The following is a 19,222-nucleotide window of genomic DNA, read 5'->3' as shown; positions in this document are numbered from 1 at the left end:
TGTGGCACTGTATTAAATGCTTTCTGAGAGTCCAAATATACAGCATCCCCAGCACTACCCTCATCCACTGCCTGTGTCACCTCGTCAAAGAACTCAGTGAAATTTGTCAGACATGACCTGCCCTTGACAAAGTCATGTTGACTGTTTAGTATTAACTCATTTTTCTCTAAGTGTATTTTAACTTCTCCTGTATTATGGCCTCCATCAGTTTCCCACGATTGGTGCTAAGCTGACAGGTCTGTAGTCTTCTGAGTTTATCCTTTGTCCCTTGTTTAAACAACGGTGTCATATTTGCAATCCTCCAGTCCTGGCCACCTTGACTAATCCTGATTTCAGAGCAGTCTGGAAAGGTTCTGTCAACAAGCTCCACAGTTTGCTCCCTTCCGTCTCTCAGCAATCTCGGACATATCCCACTCAGACCTGGCGACTTCTCTACCTGGACTGTGCCAGCTTTTTAACACCTCCTCTTTATCTATCCCTGCGCTGCTCAGTTGCTCAACACCCACATTTTCAAGGTAAAAACAATGACTGCAGATGCTGGAAACCAGATTCTGGATTAGTGGTGCTGGAAGAGCACAGCAGTTCAGGCAGCATCCAAAGAGCTTTGAAATCGACGTTTCGGGCAAAAGCCCTTTATCAGGAATAAAGGCAGTGAGCCTGAAGCGTGGATAGATAAGCTAGAGGACGGTGGGGGTGGGGAGAAAGTAGCATCGAGTACAATGGGTGAGTGGGGGAGGGGATGAAGATGATAGGTCAAGGGCTTTTGCCCGATTTCGAAGCTACTTGGATGCTGCCTGAACTGCTGTGCTCTTCCAGCACCACTAATCCAGAACCCACATTTTCAACTGAGCCACTGTCACCATCTTCAAATTTGGTAAAGACAGAAGCAAAATATTTATTTTGTACCTCTGCTGTACCCTTTGCCTCAGTGAGCAGCTTACTATGCTTTGTATTAATATGTGCATTTAAAGAAAAGATCAGAACTCAAATTGATTATGATACGGTTAGTGATATTCCCATTTACAGGTGACCCCATGAAGAGCATTGGGATATTTTGTTATAAAGAGTCGCTTGGTCATACAGGGCTGAAACATCGCCAAATCTACCCAAAACACAAAACTGTAGCTTTTCATCATACACTGCTCATCTCTCACACACAGGAAACAGAGTTGAGAGACGAACACCCATTTAGATCTCATGAGAGGAGAGTGCTGATAGGCTGGGCTGGAGATACAGTGGGAGCAGTTAACTGCTAATCGTAATTCCCAGAGCAGATTGCTCAGGATGTTGCCATGGGAATGCTACAGCAATTGGCTGTCTCTATGAGTCCTTTATTCCCAATGGGCAATGTGCAATGTCTATACAAATTCCTCTCTCCTGTTTAAACCAGGGTCTTGGGTATCAATACACGTAGCATCTAACACACGCAAATACATAACACTGTGAGCCTGACTGATAATCATAAACTGGTGTTTCAGCACAGTCTGGCTTATTTAATAAATACTGTCCTACAGTACCATCATATCTAATGTTGGATATGGTGTTCTGAGGCTTGTGAACATGAACTGGCTGAGCACGATTGGCACACTGCCCATTGCCAGTGGTCATCAGCGTGTGGCTTTGATATAGTCCACCAGCTTTTGGAGCAAATGGCCTACGTACTGGAGTCAGACCAGCACTAAAATATAGAAGCAGCCAATTACTGCAGCATACCCTTGACAACATTTTGACTAATCAGGGTCTACCCGCCTGGTTTGTGAGATAAGATTGACAGTCAACTGTTATATCTGCATGGCAACAATGGTCCAACCAATCAGTACCCTCGTCTCGTGCTACACAAATTGGGGTTCTTTTTCGGGAGTCTGATTTCTTGCATCGTAATCCTGAGGGACGGGCGACATAAGTGTGGTTTTACTTATATTTTGAAAGCATTTAGCATTTGCCATGTTGCAGGCACCACACAAGTGCAAGCTGTTGTGATGAAAGGCTGGAGAGAGTGGGAGAATGAAGGTGTGTGAGAGAGCCATGGAGCGTGAGTGTGATGTGTGAGAGGATTTTGAATTGCGAGCTAGTTCACCATCAGCTAACAGTTACTTTCTTGCAGGAACCGATCACCTCCAGCCTGTGGTCAGAATCGAGGATGGCCTCATTCGGGGAGAACAGCAGGTGGTTGAAGGGATTCCCAGGGCAGTCTTTGGCTACCTCGGAATCCCATTCGCAGCACCTCCCGTGGGGGCCCTGAGGTTTGCTCCTCCCAAGAAACCAGAGCCATGGACAGGAATCCGCAATGTAACAAACCACCCGCCAATGTAGGAATCATCCCTAATTCTTCAAATGTACAGCACCAACTTACATCACACTCAAACATTTCACACACTGAACTGATTTCTTCATTTGAAAGAAAAACATTTGGGAGGCAAAGAGCAAAGGGAGAATCTCTCTGTCTGGATAGTGTCTTCCATGGTTTAGGATGTGTGTCATACTTCAGTGAGGCCGGGTCTTAGTCAGACCACGCCTGCACCATTCAGCGTACCTTTCACTTCCTGACCTAAGAAAAGATGTAATTCGATAAGAGGGGGCGCAGAGGAGGTTCACTTGGCTGATACCAGGGATGACAGGCTGGGGAGAGAGTGGTTTGACTGGGCCCGTATTCACTGGAGTTTAAGAGGACGGAAGGGGATCGGATTAAAATGTATAAAATTCTAATAGGGCAGGAAAGACTACACGCAGGGAGGGTGTTTTCACTGGATGGAGAGTCGAGAATCAGGGGGCACAGTCTCAGGATATGAGGTACGCCATTTCGGATGGAGATGAAGAATAATTTCTTCACCCAGAGTCTGTGGAGTCCTCCACCTCATCAAGGGAGAGCACGATAAATAGTCAGATATTAAAGGCTTCAAGGAGGGAGGGGAAAAGGGGGAAATGTCACACTATGATAGAGGATCAACCATCATCAGATTAAATGGTACACCAGGCCTGAGGGGCCAAATGGCCTGATCTTGCTTCTAGTTTCTATTTTTATAAAAACACAGCTGGGTTCATTTAGGGATGGAAATTCTGATCCAGTCTGGTCTGTCTGTCATTCAGAGCAATGAGGTAACTCCTATCCAGTATCCTCTTGGAGTGGTCTGATCACCCTGTTCTAGGAAGGATATTATTAAGCTGGTAACCAAGATACTGCTGGGAATAGAGGGTTTGAGTTGTTGAGAGATGTTGGATGCTGGAGAGACATCTTTTTTCACGAGAGTGTAGGAGGTTGAGGGGTGACATTACAGAGGTTTGTAAAATAATGAGGGGTATAGATAATGCAAATGACAGGTGCTTTTCCCCTAGGGTGGGGGATTTCAAGACTAGGGGGTATATTTTAAGATGAGAGGAGAAAAATTTAAAGCAGACATGAGGGCCATTTTTTTACAGAGATAGTGATTGGTGTGTGGAATGAACTGCCAGAGGAAGTGGTGGATGTGGGTAGAGTTACAATGGTTAAAAAGACATTTGGAGAAATACATGAATAGGAAATGTTTGGAGGGATATGGACCAAGCGCAGGCAAGTGGGACTGGTTTAGTTTGAACATAGAACATTACAGCGCAGTACAGACCCTTTGGCCCTCGGTGTTGCACCGACCTGTCATACCAATCTGAAACCCATCTAACCTACACTATTCCATGTACGTCCATATGCTTGTCCAATGATGACTTAAATGTACTAAAAGTTGGCGAATCTACTACCGTTGCAGGCAGTGCATTCCATTCCCTTACTACTCTCTGAGTATAGAAACTACCTCTGACATCTGTCCTATATCTATCTCCCCTCAATTTAAAGCTATGCCCCCTCATGCTCGCTGTCACCATACTTGGAAAAAGGCTGTCCCTGTCCACCCTATCTAACCCTCTGATTATCTTATATGTCTCTATTAAGTCACCTCTCAACCTTCTTCTCTCTAACGAAAACAGCCTCAAGTCCCTCAGCCTTTCCTCGTAAGACCTTCCCTCCATACCAGGCAACATCCTAGCAAATCTCCTCTGCACCCTTTCCAAAGCTTCCACATCCTTCTTATAATGCGGTGACCAGAACTGTACACAATACTCCAAGTGCGGCCGCACCAGAGTTTTGTACAGCTGTAGCATAACCTTATGGTTCTGGAACTCGATCCCTCTGTTAATAAAAGCTAAAACACTGTATGCCTTCTTAACAACCCTGTCCACCTGGGTGGCAATTTTCAAGGATCTGTGTACCTGGACACCGAGATCTCTCTGCTCATCTAGACTATCAAGAATCTTACCATTAGTCCAGTACTTTGCATTCTGGTTACTCCGACCAAAGTGAATCACCTCACACTTATCCGCATTAAACTCCATTTGCCACCTCTCAGCCCAGCTCTGCAGCTTATCTATGTCTCTTTGTAACCTACAACATCCTTCCTCACTATCCACAATTCCACCGACCTGAGTGTCGTCTGCAAATTTACTAACCCACCCTTCTACGCCCTCATCCAGGTCGTTTATAAAAATGAAGAACAGCAGTGGACCCAACACCGACCCTTGCGGTACACCACTGGTAACTGGACTCCAGGATGAACATTTCCCATCAACCACCACCCTCTGTCTTCTTTCAGCAAGCCAATTACTGATCCAAACTGCTATATCTCCCACAATCCCATTCCTCCACATTTTGTACAATGGCCTACTGTGGGGAACCTTATCGAACACTTTGCTGAAATTCATATACACCACATCAACCAGTTTACTCTCATCTACCTCTTTGGTCACCTTTTCAAAGAACTCAATAAGGTTTGTGAGGCCCAACCTATCCTTCACAAAACCGTACTGAGTATCCCTAATCAAATTATTCTTTTCTAGATGATTATAAATCCTATCTCTTATAACCTTTTCCAACACTTTACCAACAACTGACGTGAGACTCACTGGTCTATAATTACCAGGATTGTCTCTACTCCCCTTCTTGAACAGGGGAACCACATTTGCTATCCTCCAGTCCTCAGGCACTATTCCTGTAGACAATGATGATTTGAAGATCGATGTCAAAGGCTCGGCAATCTCCTCCCTTGCTTCCCAGAGGATCCTAGGATAAATCCCATCCAGCCCAGGGGACTTATCTATTTTCACACTCTGCAGGATTTCTAATACCTCCTCCTTGTGAACCTCAATCCCACCTAGTCTAGTATCCTGTATCTCAGTAATCTCCTTAACAATATTGTCATTTTCTAGAGTGAATACTGTTGAAAACTATTCATTTAGTGCTTCCCCTATCTCCTCTGACTCCACAGGCAACCTCCCACTACTATCCTTGATTGGCCCTAATCTTACTCTCGTCATTCTTTTATTCCTTAAATACCTATAGAAAGCCTTAGGGTTAACCCTGATCCTCTCCGCCAACAACTTCTCATGTCTCCTCCTGGCTCTTCTGAGCTCTCTCTTTAGGTCTTTCCTGGCTACCTTGTAACCCTCAACCGCCCTAACTGAGCCTTCACATCTCACCCTAACATAAGCCTTCTTCTTCCTCCAGAGATTCCACTTTGTAACCCTCGGATCCCGCGCCCTACAGCTTCCTCCCTGCCTGACAGGTACATACTTATCTAGGACACACAGGAGCTTTTCCTTGAATAAGCTCCACATTTCTAATGTGCCCATCCCCTGCAGTTTCCTTCCCCATCCTATGTTTCCTAAATCTTGCCTAATTGCATCGTAATTGTCTTTCCCTCAGCTGTAACTCTTGCCCTGCGGTATATACCTATCCTTTTCTATCACTAAAGTAAACGTAACAGAATTGTGATCGCTATTACCAAAGTGCTCACCTACTTCCAAGTCTAACACCTGGCCAGGCTCGTTACCCAGTACCAAATCTAAAGTGGCTTTGCCCCTTGTTGGCCTGTCTACATACTGTGTCAGGAAGCCCTCCTGCACACACTGGACAAACACTGACCCATCTATAGTACTTGTGCTATCGTGTTCCCAGTCAATATTTGGAAAGTTAAGAAGTCCCCCATGACAACTACCCTGTCTCTCTCTCTCCTGTCAAGAATCATCTTTGCTATCCTTTCCTCTACATCTCTGGAACTATTCGGAGGCCTATAGAAAACTTCCAACAGGGTGACCTCTCCTTTCCTGTTTCTAACCTCAGCCCATACTACCTCAGTTGACGAGTCCCCAAACATCCTTTCTGCAACTGTAATACTGTCCTTGACCAACAATGCCACACCTCCCCCTCTTTTACCATCTCCTTTGTTCTTACTGAAACATCTAAATCCTGGAACCTGCAACAACCATTCCTGTCCCTGCTCTGTCCATGTCTCTGAAATGGCCACAACATCGAAATCCCAGGTACCAACCCATGCTGCAAGTTCACCCACCTTATTCCGGATTCTCCTGGTGAGCTGATGATGTTTGAGATGATGTTCGGCTTGGACTGGGTGAGCTGAAGGGTCTGTTTCACTGCTGTATGACTCTATGGTCAGCCTGTCCCTCTGCTCGCACTAATCGCTGCTCTGACAGCTTCACTTCCTGGATTCTCCAGCCACTGCTACTGGATGGTCTTCAGAGATTCCCATGGCAGAATTAGAGGGAACATACATAGCTCCAAACAATTAGTACTCAGTTACAGGATGGCTGTGTTATTTGGCTGGGCCAGATGTATTTCCGAGGAAGGCCAGCTTCTCATTCCTGATTTATTTTTAAATTAAATCAAACGTCACCATTTGCCAAGGTGAGATTTTAACCATATTCTCAGAGTATTATCCCAAGGCTCTTGATTACAAAATAAACCTGACCACACCAGCACTGAACATGATGGTGACTGAGTGCAGAATCTCAACGTAGTTCTGATGTTTAAACCATGAGCCATGGTCAGCTCGATCTCCCGAAACCCCGTTGTTATATCCAGGTGGGGGCTGGCTTTAAGACTCCCACTGAATGCTCATAGATCGACTTCACTCCACCCTCCCCCAGCACCCCCTTGTGTTGCTAACCCCCTTTCTGAGGCTTCCTCCCCGGCCCCAGCAGCTGGGAATCCCTTCAGGAAAAGCTCGTCCGTTGAAAGAGAAGAAGAACATCTTGAAGCACATGAGCCGAGAGGTGAATCAGTTTGTGTGGAAGCAGCACAGAGGCATCAGGCTGACATTCTGGGGAAGGGTCACCGGATCCGAAACGTTAACTCTGATTTCTCTCCACAGATGCTCCATAGAATCCCTACAGAGTGGATAGGGCCATTCAAAAAATCCACACCAGCCCTCCAAAGAGCATCCCACCCAGTTTATCCACCTACCTTTTCCCTGCATTCTCCACCTAACCTACACATCCCTGGACACTATAGCACGGCCAATCCACCTTAACCTGCACATTTTTGGACTGGGGGAGGTAACCAGAGCACCCAGAGGAAACCCACACAGACACAGGGAGAACTCCAGCTGATGCCAGACCTGTTGAGTTTTTCCAATAACTTCTGTTTTTGTTTCTGAAGTACAGCATCCAAAGTTTTTTTCTGGTTTTATGACAGTTCTGGGACTGTGCTGTGAATTGTCTGTAATTCCAAATAATGGACAGAGTTAGGGACAGACCGACCAGGCAGAGCCAGAGAGCAAACTCAAGAGACATATTCAAATCATCTCAGGTGAAAATATATCATTGCAGGGAATTCTCGATCTTACTCAGAGCAGGTGCGGGAATAAGAAACATGGTTAGTGATTCAGGTCAGTGATTTTTCTCGGGAATAATAACAAAAATGTTTCCTGCTCATTCACACTGCCAGGTGTCTGCAGAAAGTCAGGAACCGTTTGGAGCCCTTCCCAGTGCCTGCCAGTGAGGACTGCCTGTATCTCAGTGTCTACAGTCCAGTCCATCCTTTACAGCAGAACAGCTCTCTACCTGTAAGTCAATCATTTGTGGAGCAGGAGCAGTAGGATTCATTTAAATCCCTCTGGCTTTGCTGAGTGGGAACAGGGTGGAGGTGCTGGGGTGGACAAGGTTAGAAGTCACATGACACCAGGCTACAGTCCAACAGGTTCAATTGAAATTATAAGCTTTCAGAGCGATGTGATAGGGTTAGGGTTAGTGATGCTCCGAAAACTTGTGATTTCAAATAAACCTGTTGGACTATAAACTGGTATCGATTAGATTAGATTCCCTACAGTGTGGAAACAGGCCGTTTGACCCAACAAGTCCACACTGACCCTCCGAAAAGTAACCACCCAGACACATTTCCCACAGACTAATGTACCTAACACTGTGTGCAATTTAGCACGGCCAATTCACCTGACCTGCATATTTTTGGATTGTGGGAGGAACCTGGAACACCTGGAGGAAACCCACACAGACACGGGGAGAATGTGCAAACTCCACACATAGTTGCCCAAGGGTCGAATCAAACCTGGATCTCTTAGTGCTGTGAGGCAGCAGTGCTGACCACTGAGCCACCATGCCACCTGTCATGTGACTTCTGACTGAGTGGGAATGATCCGGGGATAGTGAGGGAACAAAAGGCTGAAGAGCTTCCTGACTCCTGAGAGAGAGGGAAACCTCAGTGTGATTGGCTGTTCACATCAACAGGGTTCCTAACTTTTGAAGACAAAATATTTCTGACCAACCCGCTGGCACACAGGCTTTTGTTGGGAGATGGGAAGAGATACTTTCCACCATGTGGCAAGTTGTTGTAATCTGGAAGGTGCTGCCTGGAGGGACAGTGGAAGCAGATCCGATAGGAATGTTCAGTCAGGAATGGGATGAATGAGTGAGGAGCTGCAGAGGGGGAGGAAGGGAAGTGTGAACATAGAGCCTTCAAAACATTATAGCACAGGAAGAGGCCATTCAGTGTGTCATGTCTGTGCCAGCCCAGTACAATAAACCACCTGTTCTCAACCATTCTAATCCACATAGGACTCTTGTGGTGTTGTGGTAGCATTCCTACCTCTGGACCAGGGAGACCCGGTTCAAGTCCCAACTGTTCCAGAGGGCAGCAATAATATTGCTGATCTGCAACAAATGCCATTGGTTGCAAATCCTGTCAGATTGAATGGATCGGTTGGAGCGATTAGAAGCAATGATTAATTTACAAGAACATGGGGTGTGATGGGTGGCAGTTATAGGAAGAGGGGAAAGCCACAGATACAGTATCTCAGATGGGTTAACTCCAGGAAAGCTAGGCAGGTAGTGCAGCAGGCTTCCGTGGCTATCTCCATTTCAAACAAGTATGGGAGTGATGGATTCTCAAGGGAATGTAGCACGAACAGCCAAGGCTCTAATGCATTGAGGGACACATTGGATTCCAAGCGATTGATTGTGTTCAGGGACTCTCTAGTCAAAGGCATAGACAGACATTCCTGTGACCAGCAGCAAAAAATCAGAGTGGTGCTTTGCCTCCCTGGTGCCAGGATCAAGGGTGTCTTAGAGATGGTGCAGAATGTTCTCAAAGGGGGAGAGGGACCAGCAGGAGGTCATTGTCCACATTGGAACCAATGACATAGGAAGGGAAAAGGTTGAGATTCTGAAGGGAGATTACAGAGAGTGAGGCAGGAATTTAAAAAGGAGGTCCTCAAGGGTAGTAATATCTAGATTACTCCCAGTGCTAAGAACTAATGAGGGCAGGAATAGGAAGATAGAACAGATGAATGCATGGCTGAGGAGCTGGTGTATGGGAGAAGGATTCACCTTTTTCAATCATTGGAATCTCTTTTTGGGTAGAAGTGGCCTGTACGAGAAGGATGGATTGCACCTGAATTGGAAGGGGACTAATATACTGGCAGGGAGATTTACTAGAGCTGCTCGGGAGGATTTAAACTCGTAAGGGGGGGGGGGGAGGTGGGACCGAGGGAGATACTGAGGAAAGAGATCGATCTGAGACAGGTACAGTTGAGAAAAGAAGTGAGTCAAACAGTCAGGGCAGGCAGGGACAAAGCAGAGAACAAAGTGGACTGATAAATTAAACTGCTTTTATTTCAATGCAAGGGGCCTAACAGGGAAGGCAGATGAACTCAGGGCATGGTTAGGAACATGGGACTGGGATATCATAGCAATTACAGAAACATGGCTCAGGGATGGGCAGGACTGGCAGCTTAATGTTCCAGGATACAAATGCTACAGGAAGGATAGAAAGGGAGGCAAGAGAGGAGGGGGAGTGGTGTTTTTGATAAGGGATAGCATTACAGCTGTACTGAGGGAGGATATTCCCGGAAATACATCCAGGGAAGTTATTTGGGTGGAACTGAGAAATAAGAAAGGGATGATAACCTTATTGGGATTGTACTATAGACCCCCTAACAGTCAGAGGGAAATTGAGAAACAAACTTGTAAAGAGATCTCAGCTATCTGTAAGAATAATAGGGTAGTTATGATAGGGGATTTTAACTTTCCAAACATCGACTGGGACTGCCATAGTGTTAAAGGTTTAGATGGAGAGGAATTTCTTAAGTGTGTACAAGTCAATTTTCTGATTCAGTATGTGGATGTAACTACTGGAGAAGGTGCAAAACTTGACCTACTCTTGGGAAATAAGGCAGGGCAGGTGACTGAGGTGTCAATGGGGGAGCACTTTGGGGCCAGCGACCATAATTCTATTCATTTTAAAATAGTGATGGAAAAGGAGAGACGAGATTTAAAAGTTGAAGTTCTATATTGGAGGAAGGCCAATTTTGATGGCCTTAGGCGAGAACTTTCGAAAGCTGATTGGGGGCAGATGTTTGCGGGTAAAGGGACAACTGGAAAATAGGAAGCCTTCAGAAATGAGACAATAAGGGTTCAGAGAAAGTATATTCCTGTCAGGGTGAAAGGGAAGGCTGGTAGGTATAGGGAATGCTGGGTGACTAAAGAAATTGAGGGTTTGGTTAAGAGAAAGAAGGAAGCATATGTCAGATATTGACAGGATAGATTAACTGAATCCTTAGAAGAGTAGAAGAGTGGGCAGCACGGTGACACAGCAGTTAGCACTGCTGTCTCACAGCGCCAGAGACCCGGGTTCAATTCCCGCCTCAGGCGACTCTCTGTGTGGAGTTTGCATGTTCTCCCCGTGTCTGCGTGGGTTTCCTCCGGGTGCTCCGGTTTCCTCCCACAGTCCAAAGATGTGCAGGTCAGGTGAATTGGCCATGCTAAATTGCCCGTAGTGTTAGGTAAGGGGTAGATGTAGATGTCGGGGTATGGGCGGGTTACGCTTCGGCGGGGTGGTGTGGACTTGTTGGGCCGAAGGGCCTGTTTCCACACTGTAAGTAATCTAATCTATAAAGGAAGTAGGAGTATTCTTTAGAGGGCAAAAAGGGGACATGAGATAGCTTTGGCAAATAGAGTTTAAGGAGAATCCAAAGGGTTTTTACAAATACATTAAGGACAAAAGGGTAACTAGGGAGAGAATAGGGCCCCTCAAAGATCAGCAAGGCGGCCTTTGTGTGGAGCTGCAGGAGATGGGGGAGATACAAAACGAGTATTTTGCATCAGTATTTACTGTGGAAAAGGACATGGAAGATATAAAATGTGGGGAAATAGATGGTGACATCTTGCAAAATATCCATATTACAGAGGAGGAAGTGCTGGATGTCTTGAAATGCAGGAAGGTGGATAAATCCCCATAATCTGATCAGGTGTACCCGAGAACTCTGTGGGAAGCTAGGGAAGTGATTGCTGGGCCTCTTGCTGAGATATTTATATCATCGATAGTCACAGGTGAGGTGCTGGAAGACTGGAGGTTGGCTAACATGGGGTCACTGTTTAAGAAGGGCGGTAAGGACAAGCATAAGGATTAGTGTGAACTAATCTAAGCCCGTCCCCCTAAACTATCCCATCATCATCCATGTGCTTATCCAAGGATTGTTTAACTGCCCCTAATGTGGCTGAGTTAACTACATTGGCAGGTAGGGCATTCCACACCCTTACCACTCTGAGTGAAAAACCTGCCTCTGACATCTAATTTGAATCTATCAACCCTCAATTTATAGCTATGTCCCCTCATACAAGCTGACGTCATCACCCTAGGAAAAGGACTGTCACTGTCTACCCTATCTAATCCTCTGATCATCTTGTATGTCTCTATCAAATCACCCCTTAGCCTTCTTCTCTCCAATGAGAACAGACCCAAGTCTCTCAGCCTTTCCTCATTAGACCTTCCCTCCAGACCAGGCAGCATCCTGGGAAATCTCCTCTGCACCTTTTCTAATGCTTCTATATCCTTCCTGAAATATGGGGACCAGAACTGTACACAATATTCCAAGTGCAGCCACACTAGTGTATTGTATAGTTGTAGCATGACAGTATGGCTCTGGAACTCAATCCCTCTACCAATGAAACCTAACACACCATACGCCTTCTTAACAAATAGGATAGTCTGGACAGGTAGATAGGATAGTGAAGGTGGTGTTTGGTATGCTTTCCTTTATTGGTCAGAGTATTGAGTACAGGAGTTGGGAGGTCATGTTGCAGCTGTACAGGACATTGGTTAGGCCACTTTTGGAATATTGTGTGCAATTCTGGTCTCCTTCTTATCGGAAGGATGTTGTGAAACTTGAAAGAGTTCAGAAATGATTTATAAGGATGTTGCCGGGGTTGGAGGATTTGAGTTATGGGAGAGGTTGAATAGGCTGGGGCTGTTTTCCCTGGAGCGTCGGAGGCTGAGGGGTGACCTTATAGAGGTTTATAAAATCATGAGGGGCATGGATAGGATAAATAGACAAAGTCTTTTTCCTGGGTGGGGGAGTGCAGAACTAGAGGGCATAGGTTTAGGAAAAAAGGGGAAAGATATAAAAGTGACCTAAGGATGTAGGTTTGCTCGCTGAGCTGGAAAGTTCATTTTCAGATGTTTCGTCACCATACTAGGTAACATCTTCAGTGCAATACCTGGTATGGTGACAAAATGTCTGAAAACAAACCTTCCAGCTCAGTGAGAAAACTTACATCCAGAACCTCAACCTGAGCTACAAATCTTTTCAAAACTCACTAGAGACCTAAGGGGCAACTTTTTCACAGAGAGGGTGCTACATGTATGGAATGAACTGCCAGAGGAAGTGACCGAGGCTGTTACAAATTGCAACGTTTAAAAGGCTTTTGGATGGGTCTATGAATAGGAAGGGATTGGAGGGATATGGGCCAGGTCCTGGCAGGTGGGACTAGATTGGATTGGAATATCTGGTCGGCATGGATGAGTTGGACTGAAAGGTCTGTTTCCATGCTGTACCTCTCTATAGCTGTATGAGTCTAAGTTGATTCAATAAAATATGTTTTTGTAAATCCCAGTATCCCACTACAGGCCTTTGTCTGTACCCTGCAAGTTCCATCTTCTCCCACCTTCCAATTCGGCACCGCTCCCTTGAACTGTCCTACCTGTCCATCTTCCTTGCCACCTATCCACTTCACCTTCTCACCCACCTACATCCACCTATTGCATTCCCAGCTATCTATCCCCAGCCCCATTCCCTTCCCATTTATCTCTCAGCCCCCCCGGCCCACAAGCCCCATTCCTGATGAAGGGCTTTTGCCCAAAGCTTCGATTCTCCTGCTCCTCGGGTGCTGCCTGACCTGCTGTGCTTTTCCAGCACCACACTCTCAACTCTGATCTCCAACATCTGCAGTCCTCACTTTCTCCTAATTCCTTTATGGATCCAAGTTCCTTTCCAAAGAATTGATAGTTTCTGTATCCATGACTAGACTGGACGACGGATTCTGGATCCCTGCCTGCTCTGGGTGGGAAGGGGTTTCCTTGTGTCCCCCTCACATCCTTTTACCAATCACCTTCCCCCATGCTGCTCCCAGTCTACTGTCCCCAGGACCCTTGTTACCGTGGGTCTGAGCAAGCTCCTGAGCTGTATCTTTTGATCCATTCGCTGGGGAATGGCCAGTGAGTGATAACGTCGAGGTTAACCGAGCGGCTCTGACCTGCCTCGAATGAACTGAGTAAAGGAGCAGCCAATCAGCTTCTGGCTGTGACTTTCAGATCATGGATGGGTGAGGATTGGGTCAAAAACGTTCAATTGAAAGAAATTCTGTTTTTCCTGATCCAGTTGGGATAGCTTGGGGACTCCTCAGTTTGTAAGCACTGATAATTTCACTTTCTCCCTCGCTCTGCCTCCCAGGTTATGGTCTGGATTCATGGAGGAGCCTTCATTCTGGGCAAGAGCTCTATCTTTCATGGAGCAGCCCTGGCCGGTTATGGTAATGTCGTTGTCGTGGTGATTCAGTACAGGATCAGTGTGGCTGGCTTCCTCAGGTAAGTGCAAACTCAAGCTCATAGGAACCTTGTGGCTTCATAGAATCATAGATTACCTGCAGTTTAGGAACAGGCCATTCGGCCCAACAAGTTCACACTGACCTCCGAACAGGACCCCACCCAGACCCATTGCCCTAACCTATTACTCATCATTTACCCCTGTCTAATGCACCTAACCTACACATTCCTCTCACACCCTTTCCTACTTTAGAAAGCTTTTAAAACCAATATCATTGACATAGCTTTTCATCAGCTGATCTAATATCTCCTCGTTTGGATCACAGTTATTATGTGGTTAACAAAACCCTTGGGGAAATCCTTGGCCATTTTATTACATTAAAGGCTCGATTATAAGTGTAAATGACTTTCAGCAGTGAACAATAACTAGTGGCCCATCAGGACACAGTCGTGGGGGGATAGAGACTCGTACACTCCATCTCCTCCATCGATTTCTTCCTTTTCAGTAAACCAGCACACATCTCCTTCTGAGGTGAATGGAAGCATTTGGAAAAATGTCTTTCTGTTTGTTACTTTCAAACTCTTTCCCTCTCTCTCTCTCTCTCTCCCTATGCCCCACTCTCTGTCTCCCTCACTCTCTCTCTTTCCTTCACTCTCTCTCTTTCCCTCCCTCTCTCTCCCTCTCTCTTTCTCTCTCTCCCTCACTCTCTCTCTCCCTCACTCTCTCTTACTCTCTCTCTTACCCTCACTCAGCCTCTCTCTCCCTCACTCTGTTTCTTTCCTCCTCTCTCCCTCACACTCTGTCTCTTTTTTTCTCTCTCTCTCACACACACACGCACACACACTCACTCTCACTCTCACTCTCACTCTCTCTCTCTCTCACTCTCTCTCTCTCTCTCCCTTCCTGTCTCTCTATTTTTCACGTTTATCGATCTCTCTTTCCTCCACTTCCTTCTTTACTCTCTCACTCTGTTCTTTCTCTCTCACTCTGATTCCCAGTGTGATTTGTCTGGCAAAGACTCTGTGTCTTCTCTCCCTGGATTAGTGGTGCTGGAAGAGCACAGCAGTTCAGGCAGCATCCAAGGAGCTTCGAAATCGATGTTTCGGGCAAAAGCCCTTCATCAGGAATAAAGCTTTATTCCTGATGAAGGGCTTTTGCCCGAAATGTCGATTTCGCTGCTCGTTGGATGCTGCCTAAACTGCTGTGCTCTTCCAGCACCACTAATCCAGAATCTGGTTTCCAGCATCTGCAGTCATTGTTTTTAACTCGTCTTCTCTCCCTGACCTACCCATATCCCCCATGCCCTTCCTCTGAGATCTCACATTCCTCAGCAGGTACCTGAGTTCTCCAGGATGAGATCCCACATCCCTCAGCAGATCTCCAGGAGGTGATCTCAGATTCTCAAGCCTGTTGTATTCAGGAGTAAAAGCCCCTCCTGAACTTGTGTATTTCGGTTGCCCAATGGGCTATGTCTCCACCTGTGTGCCTGAAGATCCCGATTCAAACCCCAGCTTGGGACCTGACCACCATTAGGTTATAAACAGGGGGTTAATGATGAATTGATGGTGTTTCCATGGCTACTATCTGTGATTCCGATTTACAGCAGGCAGCTGAAAGGGTATATTGTCACAGACTCAGTGAGTGAACTGTAAAACTCAGCATTTGTATACTCTTCCTTCATTCCCTGGTGAGTACAAAGACATACATTTCACACCTTCCAGCTGTAACAAGAACAGCTTCCAATAACAACACAGATCCTCTATTTTTCTCAAACAATGACAGGATCACCTTTGTTAAGGAGTATTTTTATTTACTCGTGGGATGTGGACATTGCTGCCTGGGCCCAGCATTTATTGCCCATCCCAGTTGCCCCTTGAGAAGGTGGGGGTGAGCTGCCTTCTTGACCCACTGCAGTCCATGTACTGCCAGTAGACCCACAATGCCCTGAGGGAGGAAGGTGCCTCACTAAGTGTCTAATCCCATGAAATTCCTGATCAGGTCATACTGTCCTGTGCCTTCAGTTAAAGCTTCCCCAGCAATGATTCCTTTCCATGAAGCTGTGCTCTTTTGCTAAAAACTTAGTTTGATAAAATTGATAGATTCCATACAATATGGAAACAGGCCCTTCAGCCCAACAAGTCCACACCAAACCTCTGAAGAGTAACCCACCCAGACCAATTCCCCTACTCTACATTTCCCCCTGACTAATACATCTAACTTACACATCAACTGAACACAATGGACAATTTAGCATGGCCAATTCACCTGACCTGTACATCTTTGGACTGTGGGAGGAAACCGGAGCACCTGGAGGAACCCCACTCAGACATGGGGAGAACGTGCAAACTCCACACAGACAGTCACCCGAGGCTGGAATCGAACCCAGGTCCCTGGCGCTGTGAGGCAGCAGTGCTAACCACTGAGCCACCATGCCACCCACAATCTAGTTAATAAGCAAAAGTTAAGAATTAAGCATCTTTTATGTCTTCATTTTGCTGTCTGTGACACAGCACAGGAGATCAATATGCTCGAGGGAACTTTGGATTCCTGGACCAGTTAGCAGCCCTGCAGTGGGTACAGAGGAATATTCGGGAGTTTGGTGGAAACCCAGGATCAGTCACACTGTTTGGACAGTCAGTTGGATCACTCAGTGTTTCACTACATGTACGGTGGGAAACTTGCTCTATTCTCTCTCTCTCTCTCTCTCTCTCTCTCTCTCTCTCTTCAATTGTTCAATTCAAGCAGAAATCCACTAGAACTGCAGCCTGGTCTAAGGTGGAGTGACTCACTCAGTAACTCCTCAGTTTCTGAACCAGGCCCTCTCTGCATGATGGGAATCAGTGAAAATGCAACTGTAAAAGTTAAGGTTTTTAAGATATAACTTAATCATTCTTACCCTGCCCATACACCCACTGACTTGCCAGATTCTCCCAGCTTCCACATTCCTCCTGTCCATTCCATGCCCTAACCCTTATTATTACCACCCAGTCCCAGCCCATTCTCTCATTCCCTGCATTGACCCATTCCGCCAATACCCAGCTCCATCCCAAAATATTCCTTCTCCTTGCTCCTGTCTTTGTATCCTCCAGAATCCTGCTGATTGTCCTATCCCTTAAAAAAGCCTAGTATCCTTTCACAAAAATCACTACTTTATTCCCATTCCCAATTTTTCCAACATCCAATGATCGAGGATTGAAATGTTCTGTACTGGAGGGTCCACAGTTCTCAAGTCATTGCAACAAGCAGACTCTCAAAATTCGAGTTCAGACTATGATGACAGGTATATAATTTAGGTATATTAGTACCATTTTTAAACTTTAGATTTCAAAGTAGAGGTAGATAGATGATGATTACTTCTTTCAAATTAAAGGTCACAGAGAATCCTTCCACAACAGTAAATAAATCCAGCATTTTAACAAAAAGCAGGTGAATGAGCAACCCCTGTGGTGTTAATAGAGAGATGTTTATACTGTGAGATTTATGAAAGACAAAGTAAACATTTAGAATCTAGCATTGAGTTTGAAGATGCCAGGTTTGAGTTCTGAAGTTTGTCTTTTTTCTTAGGAGTTCAGGGTTATTCAGAGAACCAGTTATTTCATCAGAAGGGTTTCAATTTAAAAGCTTCAAGTTTTTTTTAAGTTAAAAGAACTGAGAAAGTCTAGGCTCTAGGATTTGTGAAAAGTCCATGTTAGCAGACTTGGAAGGACCCAGTGAATTATCTCCACAGCAAAGAAATGGAAAGGATGTCAGTTAGTGTAGGAATGTTGAGATAGGGATGTAATCTCTCTGGATTTGAATCTCTGTAATGGATACTGTCAGGAAACAGATTGCAGTGGGATTTTATTCTGTAATTTACAATCATTCAAACTGCCTCCTATATTCAGTCAGTTTGTTTCTTCTGTGGAATAAGGCGTCAGTTTCATTGTTAAAGAAAAGCTGCAGGCTTGTGTGGGTATGTCGCAGTGACTGATAACCGCGGTCACCAACTAAACAGAAATATAAAGTTAGGGGCTATCAAGCCAGATTGCATTGTGCAATCTGACTTGTTGAGTTGGTACTGCAGCTGGGATCTCGATAAGAGATAAACTGTGATTGACAGTTGGCACCTCTCTGAGTATTAATGTGGCCGTTTGGTCAGTGATCTCACTGACTGTGAAGCTCTGATTCTGAAGGTCAGGTATAGCTCCAGGAACATGAAGTCAGAGTTTAATTTGAGAATGTTGTTACTATACTGGGCTGTCAAAGGGGTCACCGCTCCCTCCCTATCCCAGTGATCATTCCCAATCCCTACGGCCTCAAAAATAATTGAGCAGATGAGTTAAGAACACAGATCAGTGAACATATTCCCACATACAACTTATTCCTAGTGTATCTTATTATGCGCGAAATAATCTTTTCTGCGTTTTCTTCCAGACTCTATCTCCACTATCCACTGGCCTGTTCCATCGGGCAATATTACAAAGTGGGAGTTCTCTAATGCCAGGATTGGTACCTCCAATACCAACCCAGCTGGCACAGGTGAGTGTGTGCAGTCTCTGTGAGGGATGGGTAATGAAGATGTTTGTTTAATGGGGACCTCAGATTGTGGTCATTGACCTTTCACCTTCAAAGCCTCAAACGCTTTTGTGCTTACTGAGCATGCTCCTAGATGCCAGCGTACACAATTATCACATGTTTGCACTTTTTAACCTGGTTTGTTGATCTGTAAATTAACCTTTTGATGTCAGCTCCACTACAGTTTCCTCTTTAGGCTGTCAATATGCTTCTGGAAGACAATAATATTGTAAAGGTTATCCCAACATTTCACTTTCTGAAAAACTTTAATCAAATCATCCCATATCCTTCGAAATTCCAGGGATACAAACCTATGTTTAAAAATTAGATTCATTTTCAAAGGAAAGGAAAGAATAGAGAGAGTAGGAGACGTTACACAGCCCCTGAATGATGGGACAGAAGGCCGGTGGGCTGAGTGGCCTCCATTTCTGTGATGATCCTCTGCTTTCTCACTGGGATCTTGCTGTGCACAAATTGGTAGTTGCGATTTCTAACTGACCAACAGAGAGCCCTCC

General features: G+C 45.5%; 1 protein-coding gene across 1 annotated transcript in view; it reads left to right on the top strand.

Moving 5' to 3' along the window:
• The window catches only part of ces2b (carboxylesterase 2b), a 126,174-nt gene that overhangs the window by 92,567 nt on the left and 14,385 nt on the right, over positions 1 to 19,222 (top strand). The window contains exons 14-18 of the mRNA XM_072595810.1: positions 2,105 to 2,309; positions 7,766 to 7,883; positions 14,061 to 14,194; positions 16,664 to 16,817; positions 18,567 to 18,671. Coding sequence (XP_072451911.1) covers positions 2,105 to 2,309; positions 7,766 to 7,883; positions 14,061 to 14,194; positions 16,664 to 16,817; positions 18,567 to 18,671 — 716 coding nt within the window. The remainder of the gene's footprint in view (positions 1 to 2,104; positions 2,310 to 7,765; positions 7,884 to 14,060; positions 14,195 to 16,663; positions 16,818 to 18,566; positions 18,672 to 19,222) is intronic.

Source organism: Chiloscyllium punctatum, chromosome 26 (assembly GCF_047496795.1).
Source record: "Chiloscyllium punctatum isolate Juve2018m chromosome 26, sChiPun1.3, whole genome shotgun sequence".
Lineage (NCBI taxonomy): Eukaryota > Metazoa > Chordata > Chondrichthyes > Orectolobiformes > Hemiscylliidae > Chiloscyllium > Chiloscyllium punctatum.
Note: the sequence above shows the minus strand (reverse complement) of the source record. Positions and strands in the feature narration are given on the sequence as shown.